Below are 18,718 nucleotides of genomic sequence, written 5' to 3'. Positions count from 1 at the left end.
TAGGTTATCCTTATCACTCGAAAACAAACATTTTCAACTATTAGTTAACCCTTTGAGATGTATTTTAAAAAAAAATAAGATAGATATTGTCACTTTTGGTTCTCAGACTATTATTCATTTTTTACATTTAGTCTTTAATTATACTTTTGTTACTACATTTGGTTTTGCCAACCAAATCTTCGGCAATTACTCGTCGAAAAATGTATTTTTTTATCATTTACGGTTGCTACAACATAAATACAATCCATTCAAATCTAAATACACAATATTGTTACTAAAATTTGTCTTTGTAGCAACATCAATTGAGAGAAAATTTACATTTTTATCAAGTGGTTGCTGGAAATTTAACCTAATATCAGGGACAATATTCATAATTGCTTTTCCCCTTTCAAGATGTGTTGATCATTTCCCCCAAAATAATAAATAAATAAATAATTCCAAACAATGAAACATGTCTTTTTCCAGAACTAGTATTTCATTCTAACCATATTTGGTTCTCCAAATATATATGTCATTCGAGTATTACTAGATTCACAAAGTACAAACTAATTACTTCTTAGGTTGTTTGATGACTAATTAAATATTATTAAGTAACAGTCGTATGGAATGGTTTTTAATGCCCAAAACTCAATCAACGTATAAAATATTTTATAGTCTCTGCTTAAACCAAAAGAGATGACACGAGAGAGTGACAAATAACGAAGAAGAAGACGTAGTTGATATGACTATACAATACAATTTGGGAAAGTGATTCTTCCTTCTTCCCCACCTTAAAAACGCAATAGACTTCACAAGTCACTATAGTGGCTTAACTAACTTAGATATGTACTTGTGGACTGAGTCTCTTCTAACTTTATTAAAAGTCATGCATTTGAAAAAGTCATTTTCATGTAATCAGCTATCAACCAACAGTTAATTTACTAAACACCTTTTTACCGTCAGTTAATATTATCAATTAATCAAGCCCACTAACCAAATCAACTAACAATTGTTACCAAACACCCTATTTGTCAACTACGTAAAAGATATGATCGAAATCTCTTAGTCACTATTACCAACCATCCATCAAAAGTGATCAGCAACGCCTACCGCTTTTTTCTATAATTAGAAAACTTAGTCAATTAGGTCGTTAGTTGAAAAGTTAGTCTGAAATAATAGGTTTTCGAACCTTGAATCTACTCTATCTTTAAAGTATATGGTGGGCATGCTTTAAAGAGATAAGGATGTTCAATTCGTCCCATGAAGTTGTCTCTTTAATGAAGCAATAGAGTTGAGATCCCCTCATAACATTATATAAGGCATGCAACTCTTCTCTTCTTTCTCATCACTTCTGAAAAACAAATCAAATTAAACTCTTAGTCACCTTCTTCACCTTGTTCTTCTAGCTCGGAGCAATTAAGGTTAGTTGCATTTTATATTCAATCATGTATATATGCATCACTTTATCATCCATCATATATATGTACAACTTAATAATTTAGGTTTACTTAGCTTTTTGGACTTCGTCTTTCTCTAATTGATAAGTTAAAATTTATTGACTGATTAAAAGCGTTTTTTTTATACATGTGAAGAAGGCAGGCTAATCACGGAACTTGCATATTTTCCATTTAAATGGCTTTGGTAGTAGCTAGACTGCATGCATGATAAAGTGGAATTATGTATGGATATGGTATGAGTTTGTTATGTGATGAACTATTCTTTCCTAAATATATACACCAAAAGAGGATTGAATGTTTGGGTAACATGTTTATATCATTCCCTATATAAAAACCTTTCGAATATAATGTTTCTTTGGGTTACAAGGAAAACCCGTAATCACTATCCGATGAAATGCATGCATTGGTTAAACCTCACAGGAGGAAGACCTAACCCAATTGACTTGATAATCAGCAGATATTAGCAAGAATTGAATTTGTGACCCTCAGTAATGAGAATTATGTTCCTCAGCTCGTACTCGACCACCACTTTTAGGGCAGCTTTGAGTGTTTCTTATTATGCCACTTTAGTGTCCCTTTCTTAAAATAGAAAACTATTTGTGTTTTTATATATCTCGAACTTATGACATTTTAACTTAAAGCGTTATAATAAGTTGTTGGACCAAATATATGTGTGTGGATGCGTGTATATATATACAGACATATATTCCATATTTGATTTCATTCCATATCTGAGTATGTTGTTTAGTGTACAAGGAATTCACGTTGTTTCCTTTTATTAAGGTACCAATCTTTTGTTGTTTCTTTTAAGTTTCTTTCATTTTTCATGCTTTGATTAAACAATTAGAAAAGTGCAGAATGGAAGGAAGAGAAGTGCATCAATGGCTGTGTGGTTTTACTTTTTTACTGCTGCTTCTTATCACAGCAGAAGGTCTCTTCGTTAATATTACCATTCTTGAGAGCGCTGTTGAGAAAGGGGCTGGTAAGAATTATTATTATTATTATTATTATTGTTATTGTTATACAAAATTTTAAGATATTAATTTGTTCAAACTACTGGTAACACAAAGAGTCAATACCTCACCAGTTCGAACCTGTAACCTTCTATTTGGTTTATAATTTATTGTTCGACGACCACAAGGTCTTTGACTTATAATTTTCTTATTTTATTATTATTAAATATTGGATATACATTTTTTTTTTTGTTGAAGTATGCTTGGATGGAAGTCCACCGGCTTATCATCTAGACAGAGGTTTTGGCAATGGCGTCAACAATTGGTTGGTCCAAATTGAGGTTGTAATTTTTTTATTTATTGTTTTTTAATGGAATAAATAAATAAATTGTTAGAATTAATTAACTTGTTTAAGTTACCTAGCTAAAAAAAATACACTAATTTTTTTTTTTTTTATAACAAGAGACACACAGAATGAACTTCACTCCTGTATAATAATCTACAAATTACACAGAAGATATAAACTACACTAGAAAGACTTAAGTTTCTCTGGCGTGACTTTTTTTTTTTTTTTTTTTATAACAAGAGACACACAGAATGAACTTCACTCCTGTATAATAATCTACAAATTACACAGAAGATATAAACTACACTAGAAAGACTTAAGTTTCTCTGGCGTGACTTTTTTTTTTTTTTTTTTTAATGTATATAGGGAGGAGGATGGTGTAATAGTATCAGGGATTGCAATAGCAGAAAGAAAACGCATTTGGGATCCTCCAAACTAATGGAAACACCTCTTGCTTTCAGTGGGATTATGAGCAATGATTATTCACTTAATCCATGTAAAGATTCTAATTGTGGTTGTTGGTTTTACATGGGTTTCAATTTTATTTTTAGTGATCATTTTGATAAAATAATGATTTTTTAAAATGAAATTCTAGATTTCTACAATTGGAATAAGGTCAAGGTCAGATACTGTGATGGTGCATCATTCACCGGTGATGTGGAAGCTGTCGATCCTGTAAGTCATAATAATAATATTATGTATGTAAGTCAAATTGTAACAGTTAAATCTGTTTAACAATTCTGATAGTTCAATTGGGTGCATTTTATTTTTATATATTATATGCCCAACACACTCCCGTTACTTGTACAGGCCAATTAATTTTTAATAAACTCCAAACAATACGTGAATTGTAGTCTTTTCTTTATCAAATAACGCAAAAATTTGAACCCATGACCTCATGCATTGAAAATTCTAACGATTGAAATAGTGGGAACAGTGACACTCCCCGAACGTATTATTCATTAATAGGAATTAGAATTCCCTTGTCCCTCTTTTAACTGGTGTTATCATTGAAATTTGAATGTTTTGATTGATAATGGACAAGGAAAACTATGTTTTCAGGTCAACAATCTCCACTTCAGAGGTGCAAGGATTTTCCAGGCAGTAATGGAGGATTTACTGGCAAAGGGGATGAAGAATGCTAGAAATGTAAGTATGGACCTTCATATAAACACTAGAAATTAAAAAAACAAGAATAAAAAATAAAATGAGAATATTTACAGTGACTAAAAAGTAATTAATTTTTTACTGTCAGGCAATTTTATCTGGGTGTTCAGCTGGAGGATTAACTTCTATCCTGCATTGTGACAAGTTTAAAGCATTTCTACCGTATGCTGGCAGAGTAAAATGTTTGTCAGATGCTGGATTCTTCATAGATGTGTAAACTTTCTCCTCAACATTTTTATTTTATTTTATTTTTCTTTATATGAATATTTTAAATAATAATCTTTTTTTTTTCTTGTTTACCAAAAGATTTGGCTATTGAATTGTTGCAGGAAGACCATTACTGGTGAACCAATCATTCAACAGTTCTACAATGATGTTGTTACCTTACATGTGAGAATCTTTCATTTATTGTGAAAAATTATTTCTAGGGTTGGTTCACGATTATTAATCACTTTCATATTTGATCCTCCAAATATGAGCTATTACACATGAACATGATTTATGCAATGCACATTCACAAATAGACAGGTTACCCTTGTTATACAAAAAAAAAAAAAAAAAAAAAAAAAAAAAAANTTTTTTTTTTTTTTTTTTAATGTATATAGGGAGGAGGATGGTGTAATAGTATCAGGGATTGCAATAGCAGAAAGAAAACGCATTTGGGATCCTCCAAACTAATGGAAACACCTCTTGCTTTCAGTGGGATTATGAGCAATGATTATTCACTTAATCCATGTAAAGATTCTAATTGTGGTTGTTGGTTTTACATGGGTTTCAATTTTATTTTTAGTGATCATTTTGATAAAATAATGATTTTTTAAAATGAAATTCTAGATTTCTACAATTGGAATAAGGTCAAGGTCAGATACTGTGATGGTGCATCATTCACCGGTGATGTGGAAGCTGTCGATCCTGTAAGTCATAATAATAATATTATGTATGTAAGTCAAATTGTAACAGTTAAATCTGTTTAACAATTCTGATAGTTCAATTGGGTGCATTTTATTTTTATATATTATATGCCCAACACACTCCCGTTACTTGTACAGGCCAATTAATTTTTAATAAACTCCAAACAATACGTGAATTGTAGTCTTTTCTTTATCAAATAACGCAAAAATTTGAACCCATGACCTCATGCATTGAAAATTCTAACGATTGAAATAGTGGGAACAGTGACACTCCCCGAACGTATTATTCATTAATAGGAATTAGAATTCCCTTGTCCCTCTTTTAACTGGTGTTATCATTGAAATTTGAATGTTTTGATTGATAATGGACAAGGAAAACTATGTTTTCAGGTCAACAATCTCCACTTCAGAGGTGCAAGGATTTTCCAGGCAGTAATGGAGGATTTACTGGCAAAGGGGATGAAGAATGCTAGAAATGTAAGTATGGACCTTCATATAAACACTAGAAATTAAAAAAACAAGAATAAAAAATAAAATGAGAATATTTACAGTGACTAAAAAGTAATTAATTTTTTACTGTCAGGCAATTTTATCTGGGTGTTCAGCTGGAGGATTAACTTCTATCCTGCATTGTGACAAGTTTAAAGCATTTCTACCGTATGCTGGCAGAGTAAAATGTTTGTCAGATGCTGGATTCTTCATAGATGTGTAAACTTTCTCCTCAACATTTTTATTTTATTTTATTTTTCTTTATATGAATATTTTAAATAATAATCTTTTTTTTTTCTTGTTTACCAAAAGATTTGGCTATTGAATTGTTGCAGGAAGACCATTACTGGTGAACCAATCATTCAACAGTTCTACAATGATGTTGTTACCTTACATGTGAGAATCTTTCATTTATTGTGAAAAATTATTTCTAGGGTTGGTTCACGATTATTAATCACTTTCATATTTGATCCTCCAAATATGAGCTATTACACATGAACATGATTTATGCAATGCACATTCACAAATAGACAGGTTACCCTTGTTATATAAAAAAAAAAAAAAAAAAAAAAAAAAAAAAATTCTATTGTGAATTAACGCTTTTGTGAAGATTCTAATTTGCTGTTTGGAATTGGAATTGGTTTTAGGGCTCTGCTAAAAATCTGCATCGAACATGTATGTCAAAGATGAATCCGGGTCTATGCTTCTTCCCCCAGAACACAGCTTCATATATCCAAACACCATTGTTCCTAATCAACTCAGCCTATGACTATTGGCAGGTTTGTGTATTTTCAGGAAATATTCTATGTTTTTTTCCTTTTATTTATTGGATTTTGTTTTCCTAAACCCTAGTGAATAATATTGGAAATCAGGTGAGGGTCAGCTTGATTCCTAACCATGTTGATCCCAATGGAGAGTGGACGAATTGCAAGACTAATTTAGCTGAATGCCAACCTCAACAGCTCAATGCTATACAAGGTAAACCACAACTAAATTCTATTTACTTTTCTCGATATAGGATAAGATTATAGATAAAAAGCATAATATTTTTCATCCTTATATACCAAGTAACTATCAGCTAACAGCTAATTTACCAAACACTTTTCTACTCAGCTAATGTTATCAGCCATTTACCAAACAGGGCCAGTGTTTGTTAATAGGTCGATGAACCAAAATCATCAGAACTTCCACCTTGTGAGAAAGGGGACCAAAACTACCACCTTGTGAAAAAATTGGAGTCAATAATGCTATGTCAAAATTTGAGAGACTGAAACAATCATTTTGTAAAAATACATGGATGAAAAAGGTTGATTTTCCCTAAAAAACATCTAGCATTTAATAAAAACAAATGTTTTTTTTTTCCGTATAAATCTCCAGGTTTTAGATCCGAGTTAGTAAGAGCACTGAACGAACTAGGACCATCTTCAGCAAGAGGATACTATATCAACTCCTGTTATTTGCACTGCCACACTGAATTGCAGAACTTGTGGCACAGCCCCAACTCTCCTAGGTTGTTCAATAAGGTAATTTATACGGGTGACATGGTACTATAATGTTAAATGGCAGAGAGTACTAGGATTCTATTGACATGTTTTGATGAAAATGCAATGTGCAGACAATTGCAGAAGCGGCTGGAGAATGGTTTTTTGACAGAAGTGACTTTCAGAAGATAGATTGCCCTTACCCATGTAACAAAAGTTGCTTCCAGTCCAGTTCTTGATCCAGATCTCCATGGTTGTATACAAAACGCAAGGAACTCTAGAATCTGGTAGACAGAAAATTAAATTGTTGTAGCAATTAGCTAATTACGACAGGAAACAATGAAATTTTGGGGGGGAAAGAAGATGGTTAGGGAGGAAAGGCCAAAGTTTATGTTCACATATGCATAATGCTTTTGTACTATGTAAATCAAAAGTTCAAAACTTGTAATACTTTTCTTATCATGCTGTAAAATGTTTCAGCTAATTGCAACTTTGCAAGAGATCTCATCTGAACACATAAGAACAATTAAAAGTAAAATAAAAAAGAGGATGCTTGTTGAGCCAGGAAGACACTTTTTTTTTGGACAGAAATACTGTTCCCTAATTTCCAACAATCAAACACCTCAATAGCTAAGAAATATTTTGAGAGAAAATTTCAGTTAGAGCAAGGTTGCTACAAGGAGGTACTACTACATAACCAAAATGTCAAACACAAACCTTAACATGAACACTATACACTTGACACACCCAAGCATCCCAAATTCAAAGATTTCTTCGATTTAGTTGCCATGCAAACTGGTCAAGAGCTACCATTGCACTAGATGCTGGGCCTATAGAGCCATCATACCTGCATAAAGAAAACACAAGGTCTGGTTGTTGACTTCTTGTTGCAATGAAAAGAACCACAATAATTTACGAGTGTGCCAACATAATATTAATTTTCAAGGAATACGAGCTGGACCTACTTGAAGTTGGGACCAGATAACTAGAGAAATAATGATGCTACAATTTACAGGCAACAACAGTTACATCTACCTCATGATCTTATAAGACACTACAAGATTAACTTTGAATTCGTAATTTTTACTGAATCTTAGTTAATCCCTAATTACATGTTAGCATACCTTACAACACTTTTAGCATAATGTCCCTTTTACACCATATACATAACTTCACAGTTCATTCAAAATTTTAATTAAGTACCCCCCTCCCCAATCTTTTTTCTTCCAAACCTGCCTCTCCAGCTCTCCCCTAACCCCACACTTCCAACATTGTTTTGTTGCTTTCAACTTACAACCAACAAAGTGGCACCAGGACTTCATACTACACATTTGATAGAAATACCCAAAATATATCAAATGCTTACAGTCCAACCAAGAGGAATGCCGATGTTTGCATGATAATCACACCTTCACCAGCAGGTTTAGAAGTGTTCAAGCATCTTGCAGAGAACCAAGTCTCATGAATTGATGTGACAAGATCTGTCAACAAAATTTCATCAACCTGAATTTATAAGTTTGAAATTAAAATGAATGTAACTAAAAACATTTTACAATTCAATTTGGGAATCTATTCGTTCCTAGAGTGTTTACTGCAACAGTGCAACAATATCCAGCTTGTATCATGTATATATTTTTATATGTAACTTGAGTGATATTTTCTAGTCCTAGCGAGTAGGAAATATCCTTCCAGCCACACATAACCAACTAGCTTAGTGATTTTTCTAAGATAAAAAAAAAAAACATAAACAATTCCATTCACTTCTCAAAGTGATGGGCCTGGGAATCCAATCATGATATGCATCCAATCATTGAATATAATAATGACTTAAAAACAAATGTAATAAAACTGCAGTGAGATAATGGTCAAATAACTGGAGAACTAGAGCTTCGATTACTTAAAACATGAATCATTGCTAGAGCAACAAATCAATGAAAGTATGAGCAAACATAAATAAATTGTGTCAACAATAGAACTTACATTGATTCTGCCCGATAAAAAAGGTCTCACTCTGGAACTTGTTTCTCTTAACAAAATTAACAAGTTGACTCAATTCCATTGGATCTGCTTTTATCCCTTCTTGTTCTGCACTATAAGAAACAAATAATCCATTATTCCAATCCAAATTCATATCCATGTGGTCTTGCAAACAAACTCAACTTCATATCTTCTACAATTATGAAGGCATCTATATGAAGTTTAACTTTAATTGGTTGTGACGCTCCAACGTTTTAGTATAACACAATAAAAACTTGTAACTTGTTATGAAATAATGATTTGGAAGCTTCTGCCTTATCAGTTTGTGACTTGGTGGTGGCTCTTTGCCACCTGATGGACCTTCGAAATCATCATTTCTTAAAAAGTTCAATAACTCATTCTCAGTAAGTGCTCAGCTCCAAAAGTAATTGTTTTATTTAGTGCTACTGGACACTACAAATACTTTTCTTTTCTTAGATCACATGCAATGGAATTAATTTTGTTATTATATTGGTAAATGCACTTATTGCTGATGAGAAGGAACACTTGAACATTACAATCTCCAACATTTGATGTAAATAACCCAAAACATAAATACAAATGATAGGCCAGTTTCAAAAGCCCAGAGATAAATCCACTTATAACCCAGACATCACATTAAAACATTGATTTCTACAGTTATACATGAAATTTGAAGAGAGAATATATAGTTGAGCAAATAATTAATTACAACACAGAGGTGCAAAAAAGTAAATTTCTCCTGATGAACAAACCATTGCATCCATCATACGCATCTCATAGAGCAAGAAAGAGAAATATATAGCAACAATACTACTGCTCCAGAATGTGAAATCAACAAAAATCACCATTTCACCTCAGAATGTCTTGGAAGCAGTCTATTAAAAGTACTCAAGTGCTAAAAATAATGATCTATATAGCATAGCAACAGGAGGGAAAACTATATTACAAACTCTAATAGGCTAATACCCATGGTTACACGCATTCAACCAGCAAAAAAAAAAAAGAAGTTATGCACTCACATGGTAGAAAGAAGACGAGATGGTCCATTTGGGTCATAATTTATAAGCAAAGCAGCCTTCAAAGATTGACCTTCAAGTCACACAATCAATGTAAGTAAATTATAATCTATAAAATAGACCAGACACTCCCACAACACAATAGTGCATTTGCATTGCTCACCTGAACAACCAACATGGTTAGAAGCCCATTTATCCCAGATTTTATGCACAGCAACCCAGTCCATTGTTCTGTGTTAGCAACAGGAAACACAAGCACCTCCTAGAAGCAAACAACTGCAAATAACAAAAATTAGTTTGGAACACCATAGTCATACCGTAACTTCATTCTACTGTCCTCAGGCACCAGACTGTTGCTTTACAAAAGCAAGCCTATCTCTGTGCTTAGAATTGAGCCATTGAGGTATCATACTAGTCATTAGAAGCACAAAAGTGGGGAAAATTTTAAGAAATTTTTAAATTACTTGAATGAAATGGAAAACATGCTACAATCTTCCTGAATACTACATTTTTTTGATGAAACCGCACCATTTTCGGATACAATCAATCAAAATCCAAGCCATTCAATTCAGCCAATTCTTATAAAACTAGATAAAATAAATGAATAGTTTAAACAGATTCACTATTACTATGTAATTTCAGAAGCTGAGAGACGATAGAAGGACCTTTGGACGAGAAGTGCGAAGAAGATTGTGGCTTAATTAGGCTGAAAAGCGTGAGAGCTGCTGAGAGCGAAAGGCCATAGATCACAGCCGAGAGGGCGGCAAAACTGAAGGGGCAGAATCAGGTAGTGAGCATCTGAGCGATGATGAAATTGCCTAGTTGGGCCACTAATATGTAGTGGGCTCAACAAGCTAGGCCCAAAAAAAATTTAGAACCTTATTGTCAAATTGTATCATGGACCAATTACACACAAATCAATTGTTATACCATGGATCAGAATACATATTCTATTGTAGACCTTGGTCTAAAAATTATGTATTTGCAGTTGATATATTGTGTACTTGAAGTTAGGGAAGTCAATCGGACCAGCCTGTTGGGGTTCGGGTCAGACTTGACCCTAAACTTCAAGTTGTCGGACTTATCGGACGAGCTAAAGAATCTGAATTAAAATTAGAAATCAATAATAAGTAAACCACAAAGTATTATGGGTCTATCTCTGTCCGTCTTACGGTTCGAGTCCACCCAACTAATCCTCGTTAGTTTTGAGAGGCACGGAGCTGCCCCAAGGAGAATTGTCACTTATAAAATCAAACTAGGAATCATCTTTATGAAGAAACTCATTTGCCACTTGAGCTACCCCTTTGAATTTAATGATATATATTCTTTATATATTAATTTTATTTCTAACAAAAAAAAAAATATTGGTGTCAAATTTGTTAAATCAAGATTCACCTTACAATTTGGATCATCATTCATAATATAACTACTAATTTTCTTTTTTTAAATTAATAACATCTAAGGGACTTGAGAGTAGAGCTGTCAACACGGGCTCGGGGGCGGGCCAAAGCCCTAAGGACCGCGGGCCTAAACGGGGCAGGCCAAAAAAGCCCACCCTTTGGCTGGCCTGGAAATCCCAGGCCCAGTCCACCCCGCCGGGGCCCGCGGGCTAGGCGGGCTCCCCACCTTTTTTTTCTTTTTTTTTCATACAAGTAATACAACATCAAATACTTGAAATTCATACTGTATATTGTATAATACTATATAAATTATAAATATATTCATACAACATCAAATACTGAAAATTCATATCATACTATACTGGAAATCTGGAATTTCAAATTTGCAATACCTGCGGGAGGGCGGCGGCGCTGCGTGGGCGACTGGGCGGTGGCGGACTGCCGGGCGGCCGCTGCGAATCTGCGATTCAACTGGGACCGGAGTTGCGACTTGGGCCGTGGCGGTGGCGGTCTGGCGGCTGCTCGGTGGCGGTGGCGGCGTACCTGGAGCCTGGAGTTGCGACTCTGCCTCTCTGGTCTCTGGAGCAGCCGAGCTGCGTTGCCTGCGTAAGGACTAAGGACGTAAGGTCATTAGGGGATTTAGGGGAATTAGGGATTTATATATATATATTATTAAAAAAAACAGGCTAAGCCTGCAGCCCGCTCCTTGGCGGACTTCAATTTTCAAAACCCGCCCCCTACCTAAGTAGAGGACTGGGCGGTCCGGCGGGTTAAGACTGTTTTGATGGCTTTGCTTGAGAGTAAATCCCTATCCTTTATGCCAAATTATAGGTTGTTGTCATTAAATTATGCTCCGTATATGATATCTTCCCCCAAATTATATGATATCTCATAGATTTAAACAATGTCTTTATAAGGAAATAGACAAGAAAATGGCTAATTATGAAAGGGTCTCAAATTTAACAACTTAGGCTGTTCTCAACCCTGCCAATCTCTCTCTTTCTAATCTATGTGGCAAGAGAAAATTTTTTTATTTATTATTATTTAATGCCATGTGTGTTGCAATAGGAGAGAGAAATTGTTATATTAGCAAGAGGAGAGAGAATGAAAAAGTGAGAGAAAAAGCATGGTAAAATTGATTTGGGTACTTTTTTATCTGTTTTATTTCCTATTATATTATTTAGTTATTATATTTATAATATAATATGCAAATTTCAAATAATGAAGAATTTACAAATTTGATGATGTGGAAGTGGGATCCATTTTAGAAAGTGAAAGAAATTTATGTGTTAATGATAGTTATAATTTAATTGAAAAATCGTATTTATTGAATAACAAGTAATGATAGTGATATGAGTAATGATCATATTATTTCACCTGTTGAAGTCTTGTGATAAAAGTTCAAATTAGGAGGAGCGGTAGTATGTGTAATCCTTGAAGCTATCTCAAGTTCGAGTGAGAAAATGAATGTGAATGTGATATGTGATGATATACGAGTCAAATAATACTTTCCACCGAACAAAGAAAAAGCGGGATTAGCAACGAGACACATCAACCCACAATAAAAGTTGGTGACAGTTGTCTTCTAATCAAAATTTAAAATTTTTATTAACAAAATTGTATACTGGAATCCCACGTAAGCGTACAAAATGTAGCGCATAGCTAACAAATATCAATAAAATTTGTATAAGTAGAGACTCAATTTCACAATTCATTCAAATTTGAATGTTTAATTGACTTTTTTTTTTTACTTATTCATTTACTACTAGTGTATTTATGTTAACCATCACCTACATGTTTGTCTTTCGTCCAACTACTTTGCACTCGCCATTACCTACTCACTTACACACAATCACGACTAAATTCATTACATTATCACGCATTTTATTAAATATTAATTACCTGTACACCATATATTCATTTCATTGCCCCACCATAATCTATTTACTTATTCTCCCAACCACCTTGTTGTGGTTGTTGTTTGTTGATATTTATACTTTTTCAATGTGCAAAGTAATTAGATTTCAAATGTATTTGCATTTTATGAATAAACAACAAAAACAATGGAGTGTAATCATGCTTTATAGTTTCCAACAACCAATCCTTTGTTTAAAAAAAAAAAAATTGGTATAAAGCATGTAATATAATAGAAAAATTTGCCTGAAAAGTTAGAATTTACCTTTTTTCATGTTTCTAAGTCCGAATTTATGGAGTTTAAGATACAGTATAACGATGTCGAAAAGCGTATCAAAAAAATATAGAGAAAATTGTAATTTTCGTCCTAAGTTATACGGTAATGGTAGAATACGTCTCTGAGTGTTGATCATGCTCACTTTTCGTCTCTAAGTTATTATTGACATTGTAATTTTCATCATTTTGTGATCACTTTTTGTCGCTGAGTTATACTAAAATTATAAATTCCGTCCTTAATGTTTTATTAGTAAATGAATGAAAAGTACAACGTTAATGATAATTTAGGGATAAAAGACGGATTATACAATTATCCTATAACTTTTCTTTTTTGAATACTACTAACTCTATTACAATGCAGTATCTGTTCATAACTACTTTCTCAACCTATTGAAACACAAGAAGCACAAGAGTCAGTATTGCCTTCACTGAGGCTCGAACCCACCTATAAAGGGAAGGGTTTGATGCCACTGAACTACAAGGTCATTGGCATTATCCTATAACTTATGAACTAAAGTGTAATTTTTTCAAAAATATATTAAAAAGATAAGAAGAAGAAGAAAGGGTGTCATTGGCAATTCCTTTATACTAAGGGGTTCCTTTAACATTTTATATAAAAATAGGGGTGGAAAATAGGATAATTGCCGAAACCGCGGTCACTTTTCATGTTCCGAGGCGCGCGTGGCTTTCCGACGAAGATTAGAATTTGAATCCGTTAAATGCTGACACGCCATTTTTGCACTTTGCGTATTCTCACCACCACTGTAATAATACATTTCCCCATTCAAACTATAAAGTTACTAGAGATTATAATAATCTAAGGAAAAAAAAGCATGAAATTTGCAATGATTTTGAGATCTGAATGATAGATTTGCTATTATTTTATTATATATTCCGTATTAGATCTTTGAACCTATCGCAGTTACTGATTAACTGTGTTTGCGTTACTTAAGAATGGGTTCAAGCAGCAGCAAGTCCAATGCTGCCGCCGATTCTCCGTCGCCGTCGCCTCCGCCGTCGTCAATTGCTGCGACGGCTCGATCTGGCCGAAGCAGAGTGTTCCAGTCGTCGTGTCTCCGATCTATCGACTCCGACGGTGACGGTTCTCAGGTATATGTGCGCATTCGCTTCTCTGTTATCTTCTATTGCATACAGACTACAGAATAGAGCTTTGTTCGCATTGAGAAGATATGTTTTTCTTATTTTAAATTTTTTTGATAGCAATTTTTGGCACTGAACTGAAGTATATCAGTATATGTTTAAGTAAAGGAATATTTTGTGCTTTGGCATTGCTTTTTAGTGAAGTTTAGTGTAATCGCAAAGCAATGAAGCTTTGAACTATTGTGAGCTGTGGCGTTTTCTGTTAGGTTGTATGCAATGGCAAATGTTCATAGTTCTCTATTCTGTTTGCCCTTTCTTAACTAGTGTTGTTGTCACCCAACATAAACGAGGGATTAGGGTGGAGGTACTATTTGAGTAGACAAAACAATGGATTTTTCATGTAGCAAATATTGGTTAATGTATCTAAATTGCAAATATTGATTTCGACTAATGAATGTTGCATGGATTTGGGATTCTAGTGAGAACATGGTATTAAAAAATCAGAACGTTTTTGACATAGACATGGCTATTAATGCATTGTGATATGAATGCCAACATTATTTCATGTGAACATTAATGTTTAGGCTGTTCTCTTGAGTCTTAATTTATGTGTGTGTCTTTTACGTCTTTATGAACATTTTACTGTTTTCTGAACACATTGGGTATGTTTGCAATGTTGAGGTGCCCATAATTAAGTGCAAAGTTTCTATGCAAAATATTTTAGTATTTTACTATTTTCATGGTTGTACGCTATGCTGTTATACTCTGTAACTTTTTATTTGCATCATTGTTGATGAATAATTTATACAAGCTGCAGATTCCCAAACACCAATCTGAAGGAAATTGTAGCACTACACCCACCGCAGACGAAAATGAGACTGGAGGAGAAAAAAATGAATGTTATGAAAACGTTAAAGCAGAGCAGCCAGATGAAAACCATGTAAATTCTGATGTTGAGCTTGATGAGTGGCACCAATCAAGGTTTTATGATACTGTGTCCAGAGTAGGTAATTCTTCTTCTTCTTCTTCTTCAAGAGCTTTCTCATCCAGATCGTCAAATCTGCTGAATCGTTTCCTTCCTCGCCTGAGCTTCACTCCTGGTAATATCAGCTTCAGATTAAGCAGAGCAAATGATTTAGAAGGACAAGGAGCTCCTTCTGCTTCTTCAAGAAGTTTTGTGCTTTCAAATGATGAAGATGATCTTCATCTTCAGTCATGTTCATCAGGTAGATTTGTTAATAAAAGTGAAAGGTCAAGGAGTTGTGATTTTTTTCCTGTGTGCTTTGGTAATGGATCTCCTACAGAAAATCAAGATTTTGCCTCTAATAATGGTGATAATTCATTACAAAACCAACATATAGCTTCTGATCAAGGTTTGGTGAGAGATAATAATGATACTATAGTAGACAGTGATATAAATTTATTATCTCCTGAGAGTTATGCTGATGGAATTGAGACAAGACTTTCTGATCGAAGAAGTGCACCTCGTGCACCTGATGAAAGGAACATCCAATTCAGCAGAACCTTGAGTGTTGGTAGACTTCGTGGTAGAGTTCTTCGAAGATCACCTTTTCCTGAGTTTCGTCCTTTTCATCGGGAGATGGAAGTGAGACGTGCTAGTGAGGGTAGTCGGAGACAGGATTTGGTTGGTGGAATACGGCAGGCAATATCTGAAGATAATGACTCCATTACTCCAAGTTATTCTGGGCATGCATCTTCTGGTGCCTCAAATTCCGTATATCGAATTCTACATCATGAGGTTTCAAGAGCAACATATACCATTTATCATGAACTCCTGGATCATAGATCAAGTTTCTCTGAGCGGCGAAGAAGAATAAGATCTCAGGTCTGTTCAAAGGAGTGTATAACAAATTCCTTTAAATAAACAAGAGGCAGTTAAAAGGAGTAAAGTCTGTTTCATAGTTCTAATATTGATTAATGCAACAAAGCTCAGTCTGCAATTCAAAACCTATATATGTTGTATGCATGCATCTCTTTGTACCATTACTTGGTTATTTGGTACATATCTGGCTGCAGCCAAATTAGAAGAGATGCTCAATGGTTTCCTCTGAGCGAGTCACCTTTTAAAGTAGAAGCCAGCCTAGTTGGGCTTTGCAGAATGCTGGGGTTACTACTTTGGGTGTTCTTTTCAGTTATTTGCTCCTTTATTTGTGCTTTATCTATATAATAGTTTAAATGTTTTCATAGGTACGTGCACTACGAAGGCTGAGAAGCCGTTTTGAGAACTTCTCTGGGCATACAAGATCTTGCATTTTATCTGGTCAACATAGATCGGGTAATTGCACATGTCGTAGGAGTACTCAAGCTAATTCAGAGAATCACAATAGTATTAGGGCTAGCATATCGAGAAATCTTATGTTAGCAGAAGCTTTACTTGCGGTAATGTTACCAATCTATCAAACTCTCCCTTCCTTTTTCTAAATCAATATGAGTTGTAGATTTCTTACTCATCTTAGGTTCTGGATGAAATTCATCAGCAATCTGTAGTATTATCCTCCCAGCCTTCTGTATCTTCAATTGGGTCTCTTCCGGCACCTAATGATGTGGTGGAATCCCTGCCTGTGAAAACATACAACAAATCACAAAATGATTTGAGCGAAGATGCTGCACGGTGAGTAGAAGCTCTTTAGTTTTGTTTGCCTTAGTTTACTGCAATATTTGGTGGTGACATAATGCTACGTTCCTTTCTTTTATTGGTCTTCAAATAGATATTTCTCTTAGATCCAAGATACGAGAGGCTTAACCCAAACAAGGGAAAAATAAGGAAACTTTTATTATGTGTCTAATTAGATAATCTAGTAAAAAATAAGTTACTTTAGATGACGATGAATACTTCATATTATTACTTCTGAGATTCTCTTTTGGTCAGTTGATTATGTAACTTTCGATCTGTTGCTATCTTATTTTTACATTATTCTAACTTCTGACTCCTTCCGTTGCTTATCATATAGATGCTACATTTGTCTCGTGGACTACGAGGATGGAGACAATTTGCGTATATTGCCTTGCCACCATGATTTTCATAGGACTTGTGTAGACAAATGGCTTAAAGAAATTCACAGGTAAACACAAATATGGCTAATAATTCCCCAGTTGTACACATCCAACTTTAAGGAGATGATGAAACTTATAAAATTGAAAGATTGTATTGCATGTATTCTTTCTATTACTAAAAGCATTCCTGAATGCAGGGTATGCCCACTTTGCCGAGGTGATGTCTGCAGATCTAACTTATTTGGTGCGGGGTCTGATCCTCTGTTGTAGTTGGGAACTGAAGCTCGTGTTTTGATGCAGTTAGGTATGGTGAGAGGCTTGGTCATGTTTTTGGTGAGGTTGTGTCGTTGTGTTTGGCCAAATTTGTTTGAAAAGCAACCAACTTATGCCATATGCTGAAATGCCCATGTTGAACTATGAGAGCAGATTTGTGTTTCCATAGTGTAGGCTTTAGTTCTGGAGCACTATTCGAGTGCTGGGAAGTGTTAGTTTTACTCAGATTGGTTAGAGTTTCTGGTTACCCATGTTCTCATAGTTCTATTGTTTGGTATGCAAAAAATTGCACTAATTTTATAATTTTATATAATTTATTAATAGTATGGATTTAACTTTTACTTTTGGTATACGGTAAGGGAATTGTGTTTTTAGATATCAAGACTTGGATAGAACAAATAACAATATGAATTCTGATTTTGTGCTGCATCTATTGAATCTCTTATATGGGAGGTCATGAGATCGAACTTTAGTGGAGGCGGTATTGACTCTTTGTGTTTCAACAGGTTGAGAAAATATAGATACTACAATGTAATAGAGTCGGTAGTATGAAAAAAAATTATGGAATAATTGTCAAATAAATCATTAATTTTTTTTTTATCACAATGCAATTAAATTGAAAGATTTATGACTCAAAATTTACCTATTGAAGCACAAAGAGACAGTAGTGCCTCCATTGAGGCTCGAAACCACTCCTTCCAGGTGCAACTAGTTGCTATTACTTCTACTAGACCACAAAATTATTGGCAGATCAATCATATTTAGAAAATAATTTTTTTCTTTTACTTGGATAGAACAAATAACATATGAATTGTGGTTGCTATAAATTATGGAATAATCGTCCAATAAATCATTAAATTTTCTGTTGCAATTAAATTGAAAATTTTATGACTCAAAATTTAATAATTAATAAGCGAAGTATTATTATGATGCAATTAAATT

The 18,718-nt window shown here is 34.1% G+C and overlaps 3 protein-coding genes across 11 annotated transcripts; 2 read left to right on the top strand and 1 right to left on the bottom strand.

Annotated features, from left to right (window-relative positions):
• The first annotated feature begins 1,247 nt into the window (after positions 1 to 1,247).
• LOC116027937 (pectin acetylesterase 8-like) lies at positions 1,248 to 7,288 on the top strand. Of its 6 annotated transcripts, none has more exons than XM_031269722.1 (12): positions 1,248 to 1,400; positions 2,294 to 2,418; positions 2,648 to 2,730; positions 3,102 to 3,231; positions 3,331 to 3,410; positions 3,798 to 3,884; positions 3,991 to 4,115; positions 5,638 to 5,698; positions 5,950 to 6,081; positions 6,175 to 6,280; positions 6,680 to 6,825; positions 6,918 to 7,288. In XM_031269722.1, the coding sequence occupies exons 2-12, from the start codon at positions 2,295 to 2,297 to the stop codon at positions 7,020 to 7,022; spliced, it is 1,179 nt and encodes a 392-aa protein (XP_031125582.1). In that variant the 5' UTR covers positions 1,248 to 1,400; position 2,294; the 3' UTR covers positions 7,023 to 7,288. The 6 variants fall into 6 exon arrangements, with proteins under 6 accessions (XP_031125582.1, XP_031125583.1, XP_031125580.1 ...); XM_031269723.1 differs by having other exon boundaries at positions 1,253 to 1,400; positions 2,284 to 2,418; XM_031269720.1 differs by lacking the exon at positions 1,248 to 1,400 and adding an exon at positions 1,642 to 1,669 and having other exon boundaries at positions 2,284 to 2,418.
• On the bottom strand, positions 6,498 to 11,916 carry LOC116027938. 4 transcript variants are annotated; one of them, XM_031269727.1, is made up of 8 exons: positions 11,590 to 11,873; positions 10,463 to 10,651; positions 9,961 to 10,073; positions 9,801 to 9,870; positions 8,764 to 8,873; positions 8,150 to 8,264; positions 7,501 to 7,630; positions 6,498 to 7,067 (listed from the first exon to the last, which is right to left on the bottom strand). In XM_031269727.1, the coding sequence occupies exons 3-7, from the start codon at positions 10,022 to 10,024 to the stop codon at positions 7,546 to 7,548; spliced, it is 444 nt and encodes a 147-aa protein (XP_031125587.1). In that variant the 5' UTR covers positions 10,025 to 10,073; positions 10,463 to 10,651; positions 11,590 to 11,873; the 3' UTR covers positions 6,498 to 7,067; positions 7,501 to 7,545. The 4 variants fall into 4 exon arrangements, with proteins under 4 accessions (XP_031125587.1, XP_031125586.1, XP_031125588.1 ...); XM_031269726.1 differs by having other exon boundaries at positions 10,463 to 10,566; XM_031269728.1 differs by lacking the exon at positions 10,463 to 10,651 and having other exon boundaries at positions 11,590 to 11,875.
• Positions 11,917 to 14,131: 2,215 nt separating this feature from the next.
• Positions 14,132 to 18,111, top strand: LOC116026857 (cell wall protein RBR3). The gene is made up of 6 exons (XM_031268278.1): positions 14,132 to 14,497; positions 15,306 to 16,334; positions 16,697 to 16,888; positions 16,987 to 17,120; positions 17,461 to 17,571; positions 17,701 to 18,111. The coding sequence occupies exons 1-6, from the start codon at positions 14,342 to 14,344 to the stop codon at positions 17,771 to 17,773; spliced, it is 1,695 nt and encodes a 564-aa protein (XP_031124138.1). The 5' UTR covers positions 14,132 to 14,341; the 3' UTR covers positions 17,774 to 18,111.
• The last annotated feature ends 607 nt before the right edge of the window (positions 18,112 to 18,718 follow it).

This window comes from Ipomoea triloba, chromosome 8 (genome assembly GCF_003576645.1).
Source record: "Ipomoea triloba cultivar NCNSP0323 chromosome 8, ASM357664v1".
In the NCBI taxonomy this organism is placed as follows: Eukaryota; Viridiplantae; Streptophyta; class Magnoliopsida; order Solanales; family Convolvulaceae; genus Ipomoea; species Ipomoea triloba.
The sequence above is the reverse complement of the archived record's forward strand: the minus strand, read 5'-3'. Positions and strand labels throughout refer to the sequence as shown.